The 21,799-nt window shown below is 37.9% G+C and overlaps 1 protein-coding gene across 2 annotated transcripts in view; it reads left to right on the plus strand.

The window, feature by feature from the left end:
* The window catches only part of LOC121954698 (uncharacterized), a 22,642-nt gene extending 6,523 nt beyond the window's left edge, over positions 1-16,119 (plus strand). Inside the window, exons 1-11 of one of the 2 annotated variants that reach the window (XM_042502366.2) lie at positions 2,437-2,684; positions 5,892-6,219; positions 7,800-7,916; positions 9,211-9,452; positions 10,975-11,140; positions 12,154-12,253; positions 12,407-12,482; positions 12,805-12,930; positions 13,263-13,430; positions 13,551-13,608; positions 15,476-16,119. In XM_042502366.2, the coding sequence (XP_042358300.1) occupies positions 2,569-2,684; positions 5,892-6,219; positions 7,800-7,916; positions 9,211-9,452; positions 10,975-11,140; positions 12,154-12,253; positions 12,407-12,482; positions 12,805-12,930; positions 13,263-13,430; positions 13,551-13,608; positions 15,476-15,574 (1,596 nt within the window). In that variant the 5' untranslated portion in view covers positions 2,437-2,568 and the 3' untranslated portion in view covers positions 15,575-16,119. Of the gene's footprint in view, positions 1-2,436; positions 2,685-5,891; positions 6,220-7,799; positions 7,917-9,210; positions 9,453-10,974; positions 11,141-12,153; positions 12,254-12,406; positions 12,483-12,804; positions 12,931-13,262; positions 13,431-13,550; positions 13,609-15,475 lie in introns of those variants that run through there. The other variant, XM_088086097.1, reaches the window with a different exon arrangement.
* Positions 16,120-21,799: the final 5,680 nt, after the last annotated feature.

Raw genomic sequence — 21,799 nt, forward strand, 5'->3', positions numbered from 1 at the left:
ACCCTAACCCTAACCCTGATTTTCTACAGTACAAAGCCATCTGACTAACTTAAGTCCCTTCTAAACAAAGAAGGTTGAATAATAAAGTTACATTTGAAATAATGCAGATCTCTTCTGCAACATAAAGTTTCTATTGACCAATTTTCTGGTCATTCGTGTCTCCTTTTATAACACAATTTATCATCCGACAAGCATTTCTGAAGAAGCTAGCAGCTTCAGTGTATAGCATTATAAGTGCGTCAAATTATTTTTCCCTAATGTGTCAAAATATGCCCCTCTGTTTTGCCCAAGTACCTCTCTGATATGAACTTAGGGGGTGAGCCTAATTATAAAGGGTCAGTATGCTTAAAATGAACCAGCTAATACAATATGGCATCTTACCAAATGTAAGAGCCAAGTGCTTATACCTCTTCCAAATGGCCAAAATCAAAGGTTAGGAAAATGCTGTAGTAGTGGAACTGTATAAATGGCAATAAAGACCCTTTAGTGCCATCTCTGCTAAAAAGGCATTCATGGTGATCCTCCCAGTTGTAGGCTACACATAGAAAGAGTTGGGCAGTTGTTTTGTTAATAATTTAAAAAATAGGAGCTTTGAGAGCCAAAGTTTCAAACCTGCTGAGTTTTTCACTCTTTATTAAGTATTGGCACAAATCTTATGAACAGTCAATAAAAACTTTTAACTCGACTAAAAATCAAAAAAGACTGGCAACCGAACTTGGACTTTAATACCAATGACTGGTGACCGTACTTGGACTTGAGCGTTTTGACTTAACACTTGATAACCCTACTTCCCCCTAAGCCCAAAGATTGAAAAGTGTGTTATTTAAAAAGAGATCCAAGAATGAATTCATTTCGTGTCATTTCCTGAACATTAACAGTATTCAACGCCTAATTCCCCAGGTCCAGTTTGTTTGAACCTATCTCACAGCAACCAGTCAAGTTGCAGGAGAGAAACATGAATAACCAACGATATATCACTGTGTGCCAGTTGGAAAAAGTAATACTAGATAGATAAATTTGTTTGCATACATAAACTACATTGTGGTCAGAAAAAAAAAATTAATTGTAATATCCAAAACATGTAGGTCAAAAATTACAGATGCAAAGGCTTCCAACTTTTTCTGCATTTTTATTTGCAAAAAGAAAATTAGGCAGAGGCTAATATTGATATACTTAGCAAGCCAGCATTTTAAAAAGCGGTATTTTTCTAAATTTAACAAAACATTACTCTTTTTTTGTTAAATTGGTGTTACATTTGGTGACGAGCACATTATGACATGTCATACAGCCATGACATCAAAACTTTAGGGCATAGGAGCAATCAGTCTTGACTTGGGACATGACTTGGGACTTGAGTGTAAAGACTTAAGACTTACTCATGACTTGCAAAACAAATGACCTGGTCCCACCTCAGGTATCAGCAGATACTGTTAATGATATAACACAATCACTACTGTCACAATAAAGCCTCTTAATAACCCACTCTGGGACTGTAACTGTACTTGACACTATCAGCACTATGCTGAGTCTGTAAGCTCTGCCCATCTCACACTCCATTCACTACATTCAGATTTACCTGCAAATACAGTTTGAGCCATGTCTGCTAAAGGGATTATCTCTGATTATACACATTCCCGTGGTGATTTGAGTTTGGGCACTCTCATTATCTGAAGGAGTCCATCCAGTGAACGCTGGCATCCCTGTTGCTCCTCAGTTCAGATTTGAGGGACACGTTGGACATCCGATCAGAGCTGAATAGGATCTGGACTGCCCGCTGAGTGCTGGCAGCAGCCAATTTACCTCTTCTCCGCTTTCCCTAAAGTCTCTGTTATCTGTCTGGCTGGCAGCCTGTCTTTCTACAATTATACTGCATGTACTGTTTGTTCGGGCAAGCTTTGCTTTTCTGCAGCAACATACTGCTTCAGTGTATTTCAAATGCAAGCACTGATATCTGACAACTGGTCAGAAAATCATCTTCTGTTGCCCTCAATGTAACTCTTCAGTTTGAGATGATGTGCAATGCATCAGGATTCTAGCTTTGGAAAATAGAGATATGAAAGTTACTTATAGCTGCTTTAAACAAATTTTGTCAGCATGATTATAGCCTCAATCCTCAAGGAACACACCTGCATCTTTACCCTTTTAGGCACCCCATTTTCTTTCATTCCTGATCCACCATCCATAGTCTCCTCTGTGTGGTTGAGCCTCCAGATCACTGCTCCATAGATAAACCCTAAGTCTGCATCTATCTCCTTAGACCGTCTGATTAGCGCTACGTCATAGAATGGGGTAGTAATCCTGGTCTGGGCCCAGGAATAGAGACCTGGGAGGGGCCAGGCCACTGGAGAGGCGCTGCAGAGCCACCATGCATGTGTCCCTAGGTAATCCCTTCTTAAATAGCCCCTGAGCAAGGAAAGAGGGAGGGAGCTGGAGCAGGGGACGTTACTCTGTGGAAGCAGCTCCAGTCAGTGTCCTCTTATCCCTCGGAGACACCAAAGCAGCCGAAGGAGGAGAGGGATTCAGATACAGGGACTTGTTGGACGGTAGAAGGACAGCGCTTTGAACAGGATGAACTTTGCTGCCCAGATATTCTACTCAAGCTACTTGAGTGAACGACTTGAGCGTTTGTACTCACCCAGGCCTGCACTTAAAGACAGCGAGGAGAATGACCCCTTCTGGCAGAGGTGGGAAATTACAACATGTAGCCCCCCTGATCCTCAGCACCCCTCCCATAACCAGCTCAGCCCTGTAGCAACAGACTTACCCTCTGCCCAGAGTTTGGATATTTCTTCAGTTACTTCCATTCCTTCTCCTGATCTGCTTTGTTTGCATCCTACCCAGACAAACACAAATCTCCAGTCTCTTCCTCTGCCGCCTCGGCCTCAGCTTAATCACAAAAGGAAATCAACACAACCACCCACTTGTCTTCCAAATCCATATTTGGCTGACGTAATACCCAAATCTAGGCTTTACGGATACCCTTCCAGCAATCCCTCTCTTCAAATGGTTCCCCCCAAACCCTCTCCTGATCCATCCAGGTCCCCTGCAGAATTGGCCTCCTCCTCTTCCATCTCCCCTTCTTCTCCTGCCTCCTCTTCCTCAGTCCCTTCACCTTATAGAGGAGAAGTACTCCCAACCTTCGAAGTCCTGGTAGACTTGCTCCTTCGCTTGGTCTTCTACCTTTTTCTCCTCTTCATTCCCAGGTAATTCTCAAAGATTTAGAAAAATCAAGGGACAAAAAGGTCTAAAAGGTAGGCTCTTCAGGAATCCTTTAAGTGCAATACGGCTTTATAAATTACATCACATCTAGGGTCAAAAAGGAGATGTATAGGTTGTCTTAACCAACATTGAACACATGGATTGTCAGTAATTAATGAATCTGAATGATTTAACAAAAGAAAAACAACTGTCAAGTACTTTGGTGTGAGTATCCAAACCCTCTGACGTTACTTGTGGTACCTACATAGGCTTAAACAAACCAGACAAAGAATGCAAAAAGATGTTGAGCCTGGGCCTATACATCAGAAAGATGCAAAACTGCACTTAAACTGCACCATAAAGTAACATCAACAATCAGTTCAAGTGAATATTGTTCTAATAGGAAAAGGAGGCACTACAGCAGCCAGTTTGGGCATTTAGTCGTTAAAAGGACACATAGAAGCTGAGCTAGTGCAATGTTGAAAACCTGGTGGGCTGAAATGTCTCCTCACTTTTTGCTTTGTCCTCACTTTTCATTTTTGGTGCCAATTTGAATTAAAAGAACCTATTTCTGCCACCATAGCTCTTCATCTCTTTTTGGGAGGCTTTTTGAGGCTTGATTCTGGCTGCCGTGTTGCTCTTTTCGCCCTTTAATGTTGTTTTTTGAACTGTGCTTTTGAACCAAAGCACCCTGATCACAGGTGCAGCCTCGACTTTTCTATTCACAGTCGTGTTGAGAGCGCAGTGTGTGCTTGAATAATGGACTGGAAGTGACGGACAAGTGGGGCAGAGAGCAGTGATGGACCCTGGGGATGAGGTGAAAGGTCACTGTATTGTTTATTGCAGATCATTGTGATATAAATAGACTGGGATGTTCTCTGCAGAGTGCTGGCAGACTCAGAGGGTTGTTTGGGAGAACTGCTCCACCTAGTGGCATCTTGGTATTTTAACACACTAAAGCGCTTTCTGCTGTATTACTTTTTTATTTTACTCTTATTCATTTAGCCCTACTTGTACTATGGTGATGCAGCAAACCCCGCTCATCTTAGACATTAAAAAACACTCGAACTTTTAGCTCATGCTATAGATCTGAATGTGACTGGCATGGCTCCACTGCACAACCTTATTCAAACTTAACCATTTGTGATCTGCTTTAATGGATAAGTGGCAGGGTTAATCTCTAAAAGGTTGTAATCCAATTATTATGTTTTTACTGTGTAAAGGGCCTCCTGAGTAACTACGTGGTTAAAGACGCATCGAAAATCGAGTCCAAAGTCTAATCCAGTTTTATGCAATGTCGTTTGAGAAATGAAAGAAGAGTCTGCAGATTCAGACAAAAATTGACAGTTTAAATTAGTTGTACTGTCTAATTATACTCAATGCCCATTTTCTGAGCTGTGATAAATCAAACTGCCCTGCCTTTGGCCCTAAATTGATGCTTTAATCGTTTGTGCGTCTCATAAAAAGAAGAGCTGAATGACCCAATGAATCATAAATTGATTTATAGATGTAATCTGTCACAGTGTGTGGAAACTGGGTTGGCATGAAAGGTGACTCAATTTATTCTAAGCCCTTTTCACATGGAACTAGTGTTACCTGGGGACCTCTTGTAATTTGTAATATCTGTAATATATGGTCTTCTGTGATCTAAATTCAGTATGAATTTGTAAAAAATCCACTGCAAATTACCTACCATATTTTGCCAAACACAGAGGTCATGATAATGTGATAATGTAAATCATCACAATCAAATCAATTAGAAATTAAAAATAAAAGGTTTTACAGCATTTTTGGTGCAATTTCATAGGGGTTCATCTAGCCATACAGCAAGGAGACCTACCCCACACAGTAATTAAACCAAGTGTCTCTTCACACATCTGTTTTTCTTGCTTTCATTGCTTTTGTCTTTGAGGAAGTGGATGTTAGGCAGAGCCTTGACATCATATCCAGATGACAAATGTCCGTAAATTCTACTAAAATACAGATTTTGCCAGTTCTTTGCAAATACACTGCACAAAACACCAAAAACAGTTTTCTCCTGAAGGAGTTAACCGATATTGTCTGCTGGAGACCTCACATAGACTCGAGTACTTTCTGTTCTGGTTCTTTTCCAAGACTGTAATTTGTGAACAGACAGACATAAACGTTTGTTGATTTTGCACTTTCTCTTTCACTCTGCCCTGCCTTACTTTTGCCGTTGCATCAGTGTTTCTGTTTCTGCTGAACACTTTTAATTACCAAATGTGTCTAAGTGAGAATGAAATCGCCTCAAATCTGAAAATCTCTTTCTCTGAAATTAGGAGTTAATTCAGGGCTGCTGAATGACAAACTTTTAATTTCAAGAAGCTGTCAAATTCACATTATTCTTTTGTTTTTGAATTGTTTATAATCTACATTTGATTTTTTGAAAATCAAACGTCGGCGGACAATCTTGTCAACCAGACACAATTTAATTGACTGTGACTGGTGGTCCAGGCATAAATCTGGCAATATAAACCTGTTCATTATGATGAACATATCTTCATCATAATGAAAGAGATCTCATGCAGCTGTCAAGGATTTAATTAAAGGGGACTCAAGTTACTTTCTACATAGGTCAATCTGTGTAGCAGAAGGACAGGTCAGTTGTCTCAAATTTATGGCATCTAGTTGAAAATTAAGTGTAACCATTTATCTGTTGTCTTTTTTCCTAGAGATGAGTTGCGTCTGGGCCCCAGTCAGCCTGGCGGATCTTACAAATCTGGCCCCATCAGTAACGGCGCCGCAGGCCGCAGACCCACCCTCATTGAACCGGAGCGGCTGAAGGACTTTGGTGAGGAGGAGCTTCTCAATGGGGACGTGAAGATGTATGACACCAAGGTGGTGGGGGCTCCTGAGATCATGCTCATGGAGCCTCCCAAAACCAGACGTGTCAGCGAGTTCAGGATCCTACCCAGACCTCTCATCCAGTATCTCCGCTTTGAGGACATCAGTGCCGCGGCCTTCAGGATCCAGTCAGTGATACAGAAGACACCCTGCACGGTAAAGTGTGGCCTTATGTAGTGTGAACTGTGCAGTGAGAAAGAAAGTGGTGGGTTCAAAAATGTCTGAATATTCTATTAACCATTTTATAGAAACAATGTACAAGAGTTACAACTATTTGACAAATAGACCTTATTTTTTCCTTATTACATTAAATTTGAACTCAGTGTATTAAGATATATCTATAAATTCTACAATGACTCTCACACATATTCTACCTTTACAAAGTCTAGAATGTTCATTTTCTGTTTAACTTTCTGAAAGACCTTATTTCAGCTATACATTACTCAGCTAAGGCTGTAGTAATTGGTGGTATTGTAATGAATCATTATACTACGAGGTGTTTCTAACACTCTTTCCCTCTCATGTTTCTAAATGGCATGGGCAAAGCATTAGCAACCAAGTAGTAGTCAAGACCACCTAAACTGACATCAAGTCATAACTAGACCAGTTCGAGCCCTAACACTGCATGATTCACTTACAGTATAATGTGAAAAATGCACTCCTCACACTGATTTTAAATATTCACATTCCCACAAAAATGGCCACGGGAAACGAAGGAAGATTCCTTTTGGGTGTCACCTTTTAATTACTTAATGTTTAGCTGACATCTCCTGCCATAGCCACAGCTTCTTCCCCTGTTTCTCGCACTCACTTTTTTGGAGAGTATGTAAAGATGGACAAAAATTTCTAATTAGTATTAGTGAGTGTTATATTTACTCACAGTAATTGTGTTAGGAAATAAATCAGACAAGGCACAGACAATTAGGGTGTCTCCACAGTTGACTGATTGTGAAATAAAATCCTGAATTTTTGTTTGAGATTGAGACAAGACAGAGTAAAAATGTGGTTGATGCCGGGAGACAAGACCAACACCTTCAAAAAGTGGTCTTGAGTATGTCACAATAATTAAAATATTATTAAAATCGCAATATAGCCAAGTGCAATATTCAAATTGCAGGAGCTGCAATTTTTTGGTAAAGGTAAAACGTGTCACAAAATACCATTATAAAAAAAAAGCTAAAAACCCTGTTCCAGAGGTAAAGACACATGCTTGTTTTGGTACTGACCCCAACAAAAAATACATAATTATTTTTACTGTGGTTTTTTTCAGTGACAATGAAATAAAAATTCACGACTCATATCGCAATTACAATGTCTGTTAAAATAATTGCAATATAATTATTATTTTTTTATTTTTTGCATATCCTCCAGCCCTGGTCTCGAGACCACTCTTTGAAGGTCTCACACTATATCACTGTAAGCAACCTCTCTCAAAATAATGCAGTCCAATTTAACGCAACTGAAAAATACGGCCTAAGTAATAAATATATAGCTAAATGAGTGTGAATGTATAGGTACCATCACTAAACAATTAATACATATTAATTAATATATAGAGAGACATAATATTAAAAAAAAATCAATGGGGAGTAAAGAATGTCATACACTGACAAGCATGAATGAATGAAACGTTTGGTAAACTGCAGTAACAGCTTTTGACAACCTGTACAGTTCAGTTCACTCATAGGATCAAACACAGAGCTGCTCTAAATGCTGCTTATTGTTTGTGTGTGCAGTACTCCAGACTGTCCAAACAGTACGGGATGGAGATCTACCTGAAGAAGGAGCACCTGCACTACACAGGCTCTGTGAAGGAGAGAGGAGTCCTCTACCTGCTCACCTCCCTCACACAGGTGAGAGAAAGAGAGAGGATGATCCGTTTCTGTCCATCAGGGTCACGGCTAGTGTGACCTACTGTGTGTGTGTTCGTGCAGACATGCACGTGTTAACTGACCAGTAGTGACAGAAATAGTCTGAGTGCAGCTTTAATGGACAGTGGATTGTCGGCACGTTCCTTTGCCGATGTATACTGTGTGTCTATGAGAACTTTGTCCAAATTTTTTGGATTGGATTTTAATCATTGTTAACAGTATGAATGGATTCCTGCAAAGTTTTACTCCTGAGTTTTCTACGTTGAGGCTATTTTAGATTTCTGGCAATGGCAAGTGGTGATGGATTGAGCAGCCTGATGGAAAAATTACGTCTAGTGTCTTTATCCTCATTAGTAAGGCCATGCAAAGATCTTCTTTGTGACAAGAAGCAACAGGGATTATAGGAATTGTGGTCTAAATATTGAGAAGACAAGTTTAAGACAGAAGCTATATTACATGGAAGGCCATTTGTGTTATTGGAAATTTGAAGTTGATGATGATTTTTTTTGCATATGCGTATGTTTCATCTAAGACTTAAACTCAAATCAACTTAAACAATGAATAACTTGTGTTGTGATGTAATATCTTTTTATTTATTACTCTTGAAGGTCCATTGTGTAGGATTTAGGAGTTAAATATGGATAGAAATGGAATATAATATCAGCTTCAGTGCATAATGACTTAAAAATGAGAACCATCTTTTCGTTATCTTAGAATGAACTGTTTAAATCAGCATAGGGAGCAGGTCCTCTTCTACAGAGATGTCTGTATTGCACCATCATGTTTCTTTCCATGAAGGAGCCATTTGTGTTTTTGTTTTGGCCACTGTAATAAGCAGCTGCTTTGTGACGAGCAGAAAAGTGTCAGAAAAACATTGATTTTTAACGTGAAACTGCTTTATTCAATGTGTTTACCAGTTTAAATCCATGGTTCTGATTTTTTTGGAGAGGAAGAAACTTCTGTGGATAATTCGGCTCCCAGTGAAAAACTTTCTGAATGTTTGGATTAAACGTCTTCAACGTGCCAAACAGCATCGGAGAAACACTTATTTTTAATGTGACACTGCTTTATCCAGTGTTTTTACCAGTTTAAATCATAGGGTTGGCTCATTTTAAAAAGGGAGGGACCTCTTTGGATAATTCAGCTCTAAACAATGAACACTGAAGGAATCCTGACAATATTCAGTAAACACTGTAAAATGATCCTTCACTGATTTCCACCAAATCCATTGATGTGTGCTGTGTGCACATGTTTATGATTTATGAACTGCTTCCAGGCGCAGCAGAGGAAGGGTGTGATTGTTGCCACCGACTGTAACTTCTCCATGGCCGTGGCTCATCACGCAGTGGAGCTGAAGATACCCGTGTTTGTCATCATGCCGTCGTGCTGCTCCTCGCCTCGCCTCAGAATCTACAGAGACTACGGCGCCATGGTCATCTCCTATGGCAGCACCGGCCACGACTCCCAGAACCACGCCCGCCATCTGGCCTCAGAGAACGGATACCTCTACCTTGAAGAGTCAGTTCCACTAATACTTATTTGAACATTTTACTGTAGTGTTGAAATTGTCAAGAAATAGTATCAGACAGCATCAGAGAAGGGTCAAATCTTAAACCAAGGCTTAAGAAAAGCTTTGTTGTGAGACCCAGTACATTGGCCTCAACCTGTTAAGACAGATCACATAAGGTTTTATCACATAGCTGAAATTTCCGCTGTGAATGTCTGTTCTTTTGTCACAGCTGGAGAGAGAGACTGCACACTGTAAGCACTGTGGCAGTAGTCAGTGGGAGGCATTTCATGTGTTTGCGAAGAGAAAGTCCACCGGTATCAAAGTCTGCTTTCAGCTCTCGGAGAATACCACTCTCTTCTCTAAGACCTGCAAATGTGACAAAAAGTTGCATAAAGCCTTTTGTTTCTCCAGAATGAGCTGAGCAAAATCAGATTGCCTCAAGGGATCACATGAGCAAGTGCCTAAAAAGCCTGGCAATGTAGCGAAAGAAAGAAGTGAGCTTACCAGACCTCTGTAGCCCACTCTTCATCTCTGCTTGAGGATAGTAGAACATTAGCTGTTGTTACCATAACAAACCCAAATCTCCCTGAAAAGTGAAGGCAATGGGGAAATGCCTTAGAGACAAATAGTTGCACAAAAAAGGTCAAATTTTATAGACCATTTCAAAGTGTCTTTCACAACACCGTTATTCTACTGAGACATCCAAACAGCATATAAAACGTGTTGCACTGAAATATATTGAAAAACGATAACAATGCCACTGGTTCTGTCCAAGCACGTTCTCGACTGATGCTGTCCAGTCACGTTCCACTTGGATGTGGAAGGTGGCTTTTGGTGTTACACTCGTATGCCGGAAGCACTGACAGAGAGGCACTATTTGACGAGTTCAGACTGAGAACGGGCTTGCATCTCATTTGTTGTTGTTGTGCAGTAATGGCTGTAATGGAAATCTTAGCGGTATGGCAATGTCGTTTCCTGGCACCCAAAAGATGCTGACTGTTTGATATGGTCTATATAAGTCAATGATTAATTTATTAACTCCCCATAAAATTGTTTCATGCTTTTGTCGAAGAACTTTGACCCTTTCAGCAGCATATTTTCAGTTCTAAAAGGTAAATTGTTAGGTTGCAGTATAGGTGGGTGTATACAGTGTCCTCAGGTTCTCAGTTAGATCAAACCCCCTCATCTTTTGTCCAAATACGATCACTTCTGCCTCCAAAACAAACAAGATGGTGGCAGCCAAAATGCCAAACTCAAAGCTTTGAAACGGTAGTACACAAACCAGTGGGTGACGTCTTGGCGGCTATATCCACTTCTTTTATATAGTTGATGGTCTTGACAAGGAAGAAGGATGTGCCACTTTATTTTGTAAAATTAACTTCTGTCTTTGTGCACAGTGCAGAACCTGAAGGGGCCAAAAACAAGAGTTTTATAACAAAGGGAACTTTCTGTAACGTGTATAATCAGGATGCTGCAGCACCCGTCACCTGATGGCATTCTGTCTTTCTTTTACTGTTTTCATTCATCCAGGGATGAAAGTGCAGCGTACCTAGCAGGACTGGGCACTGTGGGCATGGAGATCTATGAGCAAGTGTCCAAACTGGATGCAGTGGTGGTTCCTGCAGCTGGACAGTACGGTCTACTGGCTGGTACAGCTGCAGCCATCAAACACCTCGACTCACGAATTCTTGTCATAGTAAGTGAATGCTCAGAGATTAGATTTTAGTAGTTCAGGGTAGCAAAATTTATGAACATCCATTGATTTGTAGCCTCTATTCTCACACCACTACTATTCCTGTTAGTGCTGATTCTTAAATTGAGGTCACATTTTCCATAAACCTGAACTTCTTATTGCAGAGATAAGTCTCCTTCTACATCTCCCTGGTGTTTTTCCTTAACACGATAAATGTATTTGAAGTGTTTCCCTTCTTCCACTATCTCTCCACAGCTGAAAGTCTGACAGCTTTAGCTCTGTTTACACTCGAGGAACAGAACAGCCCTGTCCTTCTATTTTCAATCGTACAGAAATATCCCTGTGTCTGAGGAAGCAGTCAATCAAATTTAGTGCTAAGTTTATTCGAGTGTTGAATATTATTAAATGCATCATGGAGGCTGATTAAGGCTGTCAATCCCCTTCCACTGTTTTCACCAGAGGTACTCATACAGACAGTGTTCACATTTTTACAAGTCATGACAGCAGCTGTTGTTATTTTTACCTGTGTTTGTGTGTTTGTGTCATCATGACGAAATGCGTCTTGATGAAAGCTATTGTAGCAGGAACTACTACAGTAGCTGTTTTGAGTATTTTGGCAGGTGTTTTAATCTTTTGAAACCTGTGCAAATGGGCTTGATTTCTTTGAAAAACATGGACAAGAACATTAATAAAAAGTTAGGCCTACAAGAAAATGACCTGAAAAAATTAAGCATGCTAACATGCTGCACTAAAATGGTTACCATGGTAAACATTATACATGTTAAGCATTAGCATGTTAGCATGAAAATGTTTGCATCCAGTTACCATTTAGTGCCAAAAAATGTTGTGTTGTACAGCTTTACAGAGCTGGGAACGTGGCTGTGGACTCTTAGTCTTGTTTTCACGTGTTAACATGGGGATATACTATATGTATGTGTATATATATATGTATGTGTATATATATATATATATCATAAGAGTTTCAACAGTTTAAAAATAATGCACTTCTTCAACAGGGAATTGAACCAGAGAGTTTCCCCCTGCTGTTACAATCTCTGAAAACTGATGGTCCAATCAAAGACATGCACAGCAACCCCAATAAGAAACTCTATGGAGGTAAAACACCATTAGTTTGTACTGGCTCCAGACATTTAGTACAGAAATGTCAAGTAAACGTCATCATTTTCTGCACATTTTTCTGTCGGAAGCTCATTTTTAATTTCTCTCTAGCACTAAGTGGACATATGTTGATCTTCTGTCTTTTCTCAGATCTTATGGAGCGTTCGCTGGGTGTTAACACCTTCCAGCTGGCAAAGAAACTAGTCGATAAAGTCATCACTGTCAGGTACTGCACCTCCACATCACATTTTAATGCTTCATTTGAAAGGTTTAATTAAATACTCACTGAGTGCAAAATATAGCCCATGTGTTAATATTGGTTCACTGTAATTTTAGCCATCATTTAAAAATATTGACTGCTTTCAAACTCAGAATTTGAATGCATTACATTCTAACGCAGAAACTGATTATTTTTCACTAAATCTTCTCATATCAAAGTTAACTTTAAAAAGTAATGAGCATGTGGAAAATCCTCTATTTTTCCTAAATATGGAATTGAATTAAAAAGGCTGCTGTGACGCTTTTCTTTCTTGGTCTCGGGCTCACAGTGAGGAGGACTCTCTGGTGGCGATGCTGCGGTTTCAGGAGTTTGAACGCTCCACTGTGGACACAGAGGGAGCCATGGGACTCGCTGCCATCTTGGCTGGACAACTACCGGAACTAAGAGGCAAAAAGTGGGTCAGACTTGATATTAATATTGAACCTGACTGAGCCCTATTGGCAAATGCTCTGTCACAAGGCAGGACCACATAGCAGCTTTAATTCATTCTTCATTCTTCATTCTTAAAAGGCAAACATCTCGCAAGTGAAGTACTCCACTTAACGTTTGCATAGAAACCATGTGTGTTTGAGGCCTAATTCGTAAAAACCCTTTGTATCATATTGAATATAGACCTGACTGTGAGGGCTGAGACATTTTTCTTCTCTTCTGCCTGAAAAGCTGACATTTTGGCAATACAGCACTTTTGGCTGCAGATGAAATGAGACTCTCCGTCTCTGTTTCCAGGGTCGCTGTGGTGGTGAGCAGCGCTAACATGGAGATGGAGCTGGTGAGACAGTGTGTGGACCACGCCCTGGTGCTGGATGATCGGGTCAGTAAGTTCTCAGTGAAGCTGGGAGAATGGCCAGGAGACATGGCTAAGCTGCTGGACGTCCTGTCCAGGGAGGACGTCAGGTAGGATCAATAACCATCCACTTAAAGATCTGTCTCTCTTTTATTTCATGCTGAGGTCGTGTCTGTGTCATGTTTAACGCCTTTTTTAATTCTTTGCTCTGTCTGTCCTTTTCCTCACAGGTTGTTGGACGTCTGCCATCGGAGACAAAGTGACAAGTCAGACCTCTTCAAGGCAAAGGTAAGAGACTAATCTCTCCTCCTCACTTCTTTCTTTCTCCTCCTCCTCCTCCTCCTCAGTCAGCTCATCTACTTTTCCACCATAGTTTGAGTTTGCAGGACAAAACTGTGACTCAGGGAGACAAAAGTAAAATTAATCTATATTTATGCTGTATTTTTATACAGAAAACCTACCTTTACACGGCAAAAATACTGGTTCCACTTTCTCATAAGGCACCCTCATAATGTTTTAAATAATGGCTTTATCAGTAATTCAAAATTCATATTACATTGTTACAGTCCATTAAAAAATCTTCAAGTAAATATTTTTTTGCTTACCAGGTTGGGAAAAATCTCACCAAAATCCATTAATCAACAAATCACTTACAACTGCTTATTTTATGGCTCAAAAACCCGTATAACATGTATTGTGCATGTAGAGTGTTTATAAATTGAATACCAATATTCATAGTTTTGTTTGTACCTGCACTATAAAATATGAATATTAAAATAATAAACTTTAATTAAATTATATGAAATTATAAAAAATACTGTTAATTAATTAATTAATTAATGGGTAAATTAATTAATGGGTAATTAATTATTGTTCATCGTACAAAGCATTTAAACTCATTCTGACTGTTAGAAATGAAAAGTATAATTTATAATTACTAAAACACACCCTCACTAAATTCAGTGCATCCAGAAGTTTTAACGCTACTTTACACTGGTTAATGTTATCTGGTAGCAAACTGTGCACACAATATTGATGCGTAGCTTTATGTTAGTTAATTTTAGGAAAATTCATTCTTCACAGTAGCATTTTAGCACTGGCTGCTGTTTAGTAGGGATACCAAACTTTTTAAATTTGATAGAATTCTGATACATTTTGTCACAATTTTACATTCTGATACCAGTCATATCTTAAATGGGTATGTGATTTTCATAATAATAGTATCTTTTTAAAGGTTGATCACATAATACATATCTGCTATTCATAACACATTTATGAAAAAAGTTATTATTTGCTTCTTGTTGTGTTTGTTCAGTTTCACAACACATACTCATGTTGCTGCTGTGTTGCACTTACTCAACAGAAATAGTGCATTTGGCTTAATTTTCCTCAGGTGAAAAGTAGCACCACACTAGCCTACATTTCCTTTCTGCCAAGGTGTTACATTTAATTTGATATGGAAGTGTGTGACTGTACACGGCTGCACACCAGGTTCTGATGTCACATAGATTTACATAGTCATGTGAAAAAGGGCCAACTGAATATAACAAACATTTTAAATAAGTACTGAAAACATTTGGAGGTAATGCAGCCACCCATGTTTTGTATCTACTGGTATATCATTTAAACACTGCTATTTTTTAAAGCAAATAAGAAGCCTGTGAGTATCACTGCATGGGTTCGGCAGGATGGATCTGCCCATCCCTGCTGTTCAGCACAAGTTATAAAGTCTCAATTTAAATTCTTATTTTCCTTGAAACAAATGATCAAAAAACTGCTGCTGGAGAGGGATGAGCTCCAATGCTTAAGAACCATGATTCATTAATCTTCTCAAACCAGTTGTTTTTGTCTTGATACCAGAATTAGCTCATTTCATCTTGTTTTAAAAAACTTAATGGAAACTGCTGAATTGCTTTGGAAACAGAGCCGAGCTCGGTTCTTCATTAAAGGCCCTGCAGTCTACTCTGACAAATTGCCACCGTAACGATTATTCACCAGCCGTGTCAAAAGGTGAAAGGTGTTGCATAATTAACCAGCAACCCGCTCACTGCCCTAATTCTTGTGTGTGTGAGTGATGCCAGAGGGATAACTCTGTGTGTGTATGTGTGTGTGTGTGTGTGTGTGTGTGTGTGTGTGTGCGTGCGTGCGTTGACAGGTGGAGTGTGTGGTGGAAACCAGAGATAAGACACAGAGCACTCAGCTGCGCAAGACACTGAGTGAGCGCTACCCCTCTATATGCTGGCTGGACCGGTGATCACAACATGAACACAAACTATATTTACACTAGAAAACCAAGGGAGAGAGAGGAAACAACACATTTATAACATGTGAGATGACATGCAAACACACGCTGTGACACACACTACTACTATGATATATGAACTCTGTTATAGGAATCTCGTTAAGACAATGGCTGTTAAGCAAACCTAAGTGTATACAGAAAAGCCTTGAGATTATGTAGCGAATACTATTCATAGTACTTCTATTACTTATGCTGCTATTGTTCTTTAATCATAGCACCCTGTAATTACAGTAAAGTGGGTGCGCTGCATCCAGAAGATGAATATAGTTCTTATAGTTTAATCACAGAGCATGAATCATGCACTGTAGATGCAGACTTACTCTTCTAGTGACCTCTTTTTGAATCAAGTATAAACCTCCTTAAACCCCCGGCATAAAATATCTATTTTTCAATCCATATTGTTTTTAAACTGTTGTATATATTTCTGTATTTCTACTGTCTGAGATGGTAGAGTCAAATCCAATAAGTGTTCTCCAAATAAAAATGGACTAATTCTGTCACTTGTTCTGATGCTTTTCTGATATTTGGGGGGTAAAGTAGGCAAAAAATGTATGATTACGTAATATATTTTTATCTCTACTTGTTTTTTGATACTTAGTGTAATTTATTTAGAGTAAAAGTAAAGCAGGATGTGAAAGTAAGTTGTCTCAATGCTGCCCATCCCTGATTAATGTCTGGAGACAGCTCGATTGGACACTGGGCTGTTTAAGACGGGCTAATGCTCTTAAGTTCATAAGCAGAGGACATCATGACCCTGAGTGCTTCAGCCTCATTTGTGTAACATCACACTGTTTACCTGTGGGTTTGCATTTGTCAAGATGCTTCAAAGAAATTTCAAATGAATGCTATTATCGCTCTATGTCTGCTAGATGTATAAGTGACATTTAGAAACATATTTAAAACTTACAAACAAATTTGCGATATCATCATAAAAGGTGTAACAACTTATTCCTGCTGGTCTCAAATCCAGTGGCCAAAAAAATTCAGGTGCAATTTTGGAAGTGGAAACATCCATCTGTTGTCTGGTGCCCTGCTTTAGTTTTTAACATTCCATACCATGACATGTCCTTAAGTTTTTGGTTTTTTTTTTAACATGCTATCATGTGACTTTTTTTAAAAAAACATTTTCAACACACTATTCGATGACTTTTTTTTTTGACAAACTATGACAGTTTGGTTTAACAAACTATACAATGACTTTTGTTGACATGGTATGATGCTTTTTATTGTTTTCGAGACACACTGCATTACAACGACTTTTTTCTGTTTTTCAACATACTATATTATGCAGTTTTTGGGACATAGTGTACTTTGACTTTAATTCGGCATGCTATACTATAAATCTTTTACTTTTTCAGCATGCTATATTTTATTTAATTTTATTTTGTTTTACAATATTTTTTTCAGTTATTTTTCACATTATACTATAACATTATTCAACATACTTTATGACTTTATTTAATTTGTCGTCATGCTTCACTATGAGGTGTTTTCCACAATGAAGTTGTTTATTTTTTTTATTGATATATAATACCATTACCTTTTTTTCATTTATTTAACAACATACTATACCATCACAATGTTTTGATCATTTTTTTGAACAAAAAACTAAACATTAACATTTTATTATTTTTTGAACAATATCCTGTGATATACGATACTATGACTTTTCTATCAGTTTTTGCACAACATACTATACTATGACATTTGTGTGAATTTTTGGAATGACACACAACATTATGTTATCAAGTTTTTGGACATCAAAAGATACTTTGACATTTTTAATTGTTTGAATGACATACTATACTATGATGTTTTAACCAATGTGATGATATGCACTACTATAACGTTTTTATATATTTTTTTTATGCCAAGTCCAAAAAACAGCTTAAAATCACATAGAAGAGCATGCCAAGACAAGTCATAGCATACAATGCTGCAGAAACAATCATCATGGCATAGAATGTTGCAAAATTGGTCAAAAGCCTAAAACACAGGACAATAAAAAAATGACAGAAAAAGCAATACATAAAATATAATATAGTAAGGTGAAAAATGTTAAAATTTGACATGTCCAAAAGAACAGCTAATAACAGCTGAAAACCATATAACAAAACATTGCGTGACGTTGTATTGCATAGAATGTTGCAAAAATGGCCAAAAAAACTTAATACAGCACTATGAAAAAAATTACTGCAAAGCCCTGATCGAGTATAGTGAAAAATGTCAAAATTACACGTCCAAAAAACAGCTAATAACAGCTGAAAACCACAGAAAACAGCAAGCTGAGACAAGTCATACCATAAAATGTTGCAAAAACGGTCAAAGACACCTTAATAAAGTATGTTGAAAAAATAACGGAAAAAGACCAAAAGAAATGTACAAAAAATAGCTTAGAACAGCTGAAAACCACATGAAACAGCATGCTGAGAATCATCATAGAATAGAATGTTGAAAAAAGTGCTAAAAATACCTCAATATAGCATGATGAAAAAATGACCGAAAGAAACATAGAGTATTGCAAAAAATGTCAGAATTCAACATGTCCCAAAACACATTAGGCCAAATCCAACTCAATACAGCATGTGAAAAGATCAAAAAAGATGTACTATAGTAGAGCAAAAAATATGAAAATTTTATGAAAAAAAAACAAAAGCTGAAAACAACATAAAACGGTCACAAACACAAAGACACGTCATAGCATAGAATGTTTAAAAAAAGGTCAAAACCAACTTATCGTAGCATGTTGAAAAAATTACCAAAAGGACATACTATAGTATGGAAAAAAAAAATCATAGCATAGAATGTTGCAAAACCAACCAAAAACACCATAATAATGTATGTTGAAAAAATGACAAAAAAGGCAAATCTATACTATGGCTAAAAAATCAAAATATAACATGTCCAAAAAATAAGGTGGAAAAACCCCAAAACAGCACAAAATTGATGAAGAAATGACCAAAACAGCAAAGCTATACTATGGCAAAAATGTCAAAATATGACATGTCCGAAAAAAGCTGAAAACACCCGACAACAACATGAAATAACCGGCCATGAAAGGCCATTGCATAGAATGTCGCAGAAACTGAAAAAAAAAACCACCATTAAAATGCATGCTGAAAAAATGACCAAAGAGGCAAGGCTGTAGTATGGCAAAAATGTCAAAATATGACATGTCCCAAAAACAGCTGAAAACACCTCAAAACAGGATAAAAAATCGTGCCGATTCACACCATGGCATAGAATCTTGAAAAAAGGGCCAAAAACACCATAAAAATGCATGTTGAAAAAATAAAAAACAAAAAAAGGCAAGGCTATAGTATGGCAAAAATGTCAAAATATGACATGCCCCCAAAGAAACTCAAAACATCTCAAAAAGGCATAAAATACCGTGCCAATTCACCCCATGGTATAGAATCTTGAAAAAAGGGCCAAAAACACCATAAAAATGCATGTTGAAAAAATGACCAAAGAGGCAAGGCTATAGTATGGCAAAAAAGTCAAAATATGACATGTCCCAAAAACAGCTCAGAACACCTCAAAACAGCATGAAATACCGTGCCAATTCACGCCATGGCATAGAATCTTGGAAAAAGGGCCAAAAACACCATAAAAATGCATGTTGAAATAATGACCAAAGAGGCAAGGCTATAATATGGAAAAAATTGTCAAAATATGACATGTCCCAAAAACAGCTCAAAACACCTCAAAAATGCATGAAATACTGTACCAATTCATCCCATGGCATAGAATCTTGGAAAAATGGCCAAAAACACCACAAAAATGCATGTTGAAAAACTGAAAAAAAAAAAAAAGGCAAGGCTATAGTATGGCAAAAATGTCAAAATATGACATGTCCCAAAAACAGCTCAAAACACCTCAAAACAGCATAAAATACTGTGCCAATTCACGCCATGGCATAGAATCTTGCAATCAGGGCCAAAAACACCATAAAAATGCATGTTGAAAAAATGACCCAAGAGGCAAGGCTATAGTATGGCAAAAATGTCAAAATATGACATGTCCCAAAAACAGCTCAAAACACCCCAAAACAGCATAAGAAACCGTGCCAATTCACACCATGGCATAGAATCTTGGAAAAAGGGCCAAAAACACCATAAAAATGCATGTTGAAAAAATGAAAAAAAAGGCAAGGCTATAGTATGGCAAAAATGTCAAAATATGACATGTCCCAAAAACAGCTCAAAACACCTCAAAACAGCATAAAATACTGTACCAATTCACGCCATGGCATAGAATCTTGCTGAAAGGGCAAAAAACACCATAAAAATGCATGTTGAAAAAATGAAAAAAAAGGCAAGGCTATAGTATGGCAAAAATGTCAAAATATGACATGTCCCAAAAACAGCTCAAAACACCTCAAAACAGCATAAAATACTGTACCAATTCACGCCATGGCACAGAATCTTGCTGAAAGGGCCAAAAACACCATAAAAATACATGTTGAAAAAATGAAAAAAAAGGCAAGGCTATAGTATGGCAAAAATGTCAAAATATGACATGTCCCAAAAACAGCTCAAAACACCCCAAAACAGCATAAGAAACCGTGCCAATTCACACCATGGCATAGAATCTTGAAAACACGGCCAAAAACACCACAAAAATACATGTTGAAAAAATGAAAAAAAAAAAAAGGCAAGGCTATAGTATGGCAAAAATGTCAAAGTATGACATGTCCCAAAAACAGCTCAAAACACCTCAAAACAGAATAAAATACTGTACGAATTCACGCCATGGCATAGAATCTTGGAAAAAGGGCCAAAAACACCCTAAGAATGCATGTTGAAAAAATGAAAAAAAAGGCAAGGCTATAGTATGGCAAAAATGTCAAAATATGACATGTCCCAAAAACAGCTGAAAACACCTCAAAACAGCATAAAATACTGTACCAATTCACGCCATGGCATAGAAGCTTGCTGAAAGGGCAAAAAACACCATAAAAATACATGTTGAAAAAATGAAAAAAAAGGCAAGGCTATAGTATGGCAAAAATGTCAAAATATGACATGTCCCAAAAACAGCTCAAAACACCTCAAAACAGCATAAAATACTGTACCAATTCACGCCATGGCATAGAATCTTGCTGAAAGGGCAAAAAACACCATAAAAATGCATGTTGAAAAAATGGAAAAAAAAGGCAAGGCTATAGTATGGCAAAAATGTCAAAATATGACATGTCCCAAAAACAGCTCAAAACACCCCAAAACAGCATAAGAAACCATGCCAATTCACACCATGGCATAGAATCTTGAAAAAACGGCCAAAAACACCACAAAAATGCATGTTGAAAAAATGAAAAAAAAAAAAAAAAGGCAAGGCTATAGTATGGCAAAAATGTCAAAATAAGACATGTCCCAAAAACAGCTCAAAACACCTCAAAACAGCATAAAATACTGTGCCAATTCACGCCATGGCATAGAATCTTGGAAAAAGGGCCAAAAACACCATAAAAATGCATGTTGAAAAAATGAAAAAAAAGGCAAGGCTATAGTATGGCAAAAATGTCAAAATATGACATGTCCCAAAAACAGCTCAAAACACCCCAAAACAGCATGAAATACCGTGCCAATTCACGCCATGGCATAGAATCTTGGAAAAATGGCCAACAACACCACAAAAATGCATTTTGAAAAAATGAAAAAAAGGCAAGGCTATAGTATGGCAAAAATGTCAAAATATGACATGTCCCAAAAACAGCTCAAAACACCTCAAAACAGCATAAGAAACCGTGCCAATTCACACCATGGCATAGAATCTTGCAAAAAGGGCCAAAAACACCATAAGAATGCATGTTGAAAAAATAAAAAAAAAAGGCAAGGCTATAGTATGGCAAAAATGTCAAAATAAGACATGTCCCAAAAACAGCTCAAAACACCTCAAAACAGAATAAAAGACCGTGCCAATTCACGCCATGGCATAAAATCTTGCTGAAAGGGCCAAAAACACCATAAAAATACATGTTGAAAAAATGAAAAAAAAGGCAAGGCTATAGTATGGCAAAAATGTCAAAATATGACATGTCCCAAAAACAGCTCAAAACACCTCAAAACAGCATGAAATACCGTGCCAATTCACGCCATGGCATAGAATCTTGGAAAAAGGGCCAAAAACACCATAAAAATGCATGTTGAAAAAATGAATAAAAAGGCAAGGCTA

Source organism: Plectropomus leopardus, chromosome 13 (assembly GCF_026936395.1).
Source record: "Plectropomus leopardus strain MGB_pleo_1.0 chromosome 13, ASM2693639v1, whole genome shotgun sequence".
In the NCBI taxonomy this organism is placed as follows: Eukaryota; Metazoa; Chordata; class Actinopteri; order Perciformes; family Serranidae; genus Plectropomus; species Plectropomus leopardus.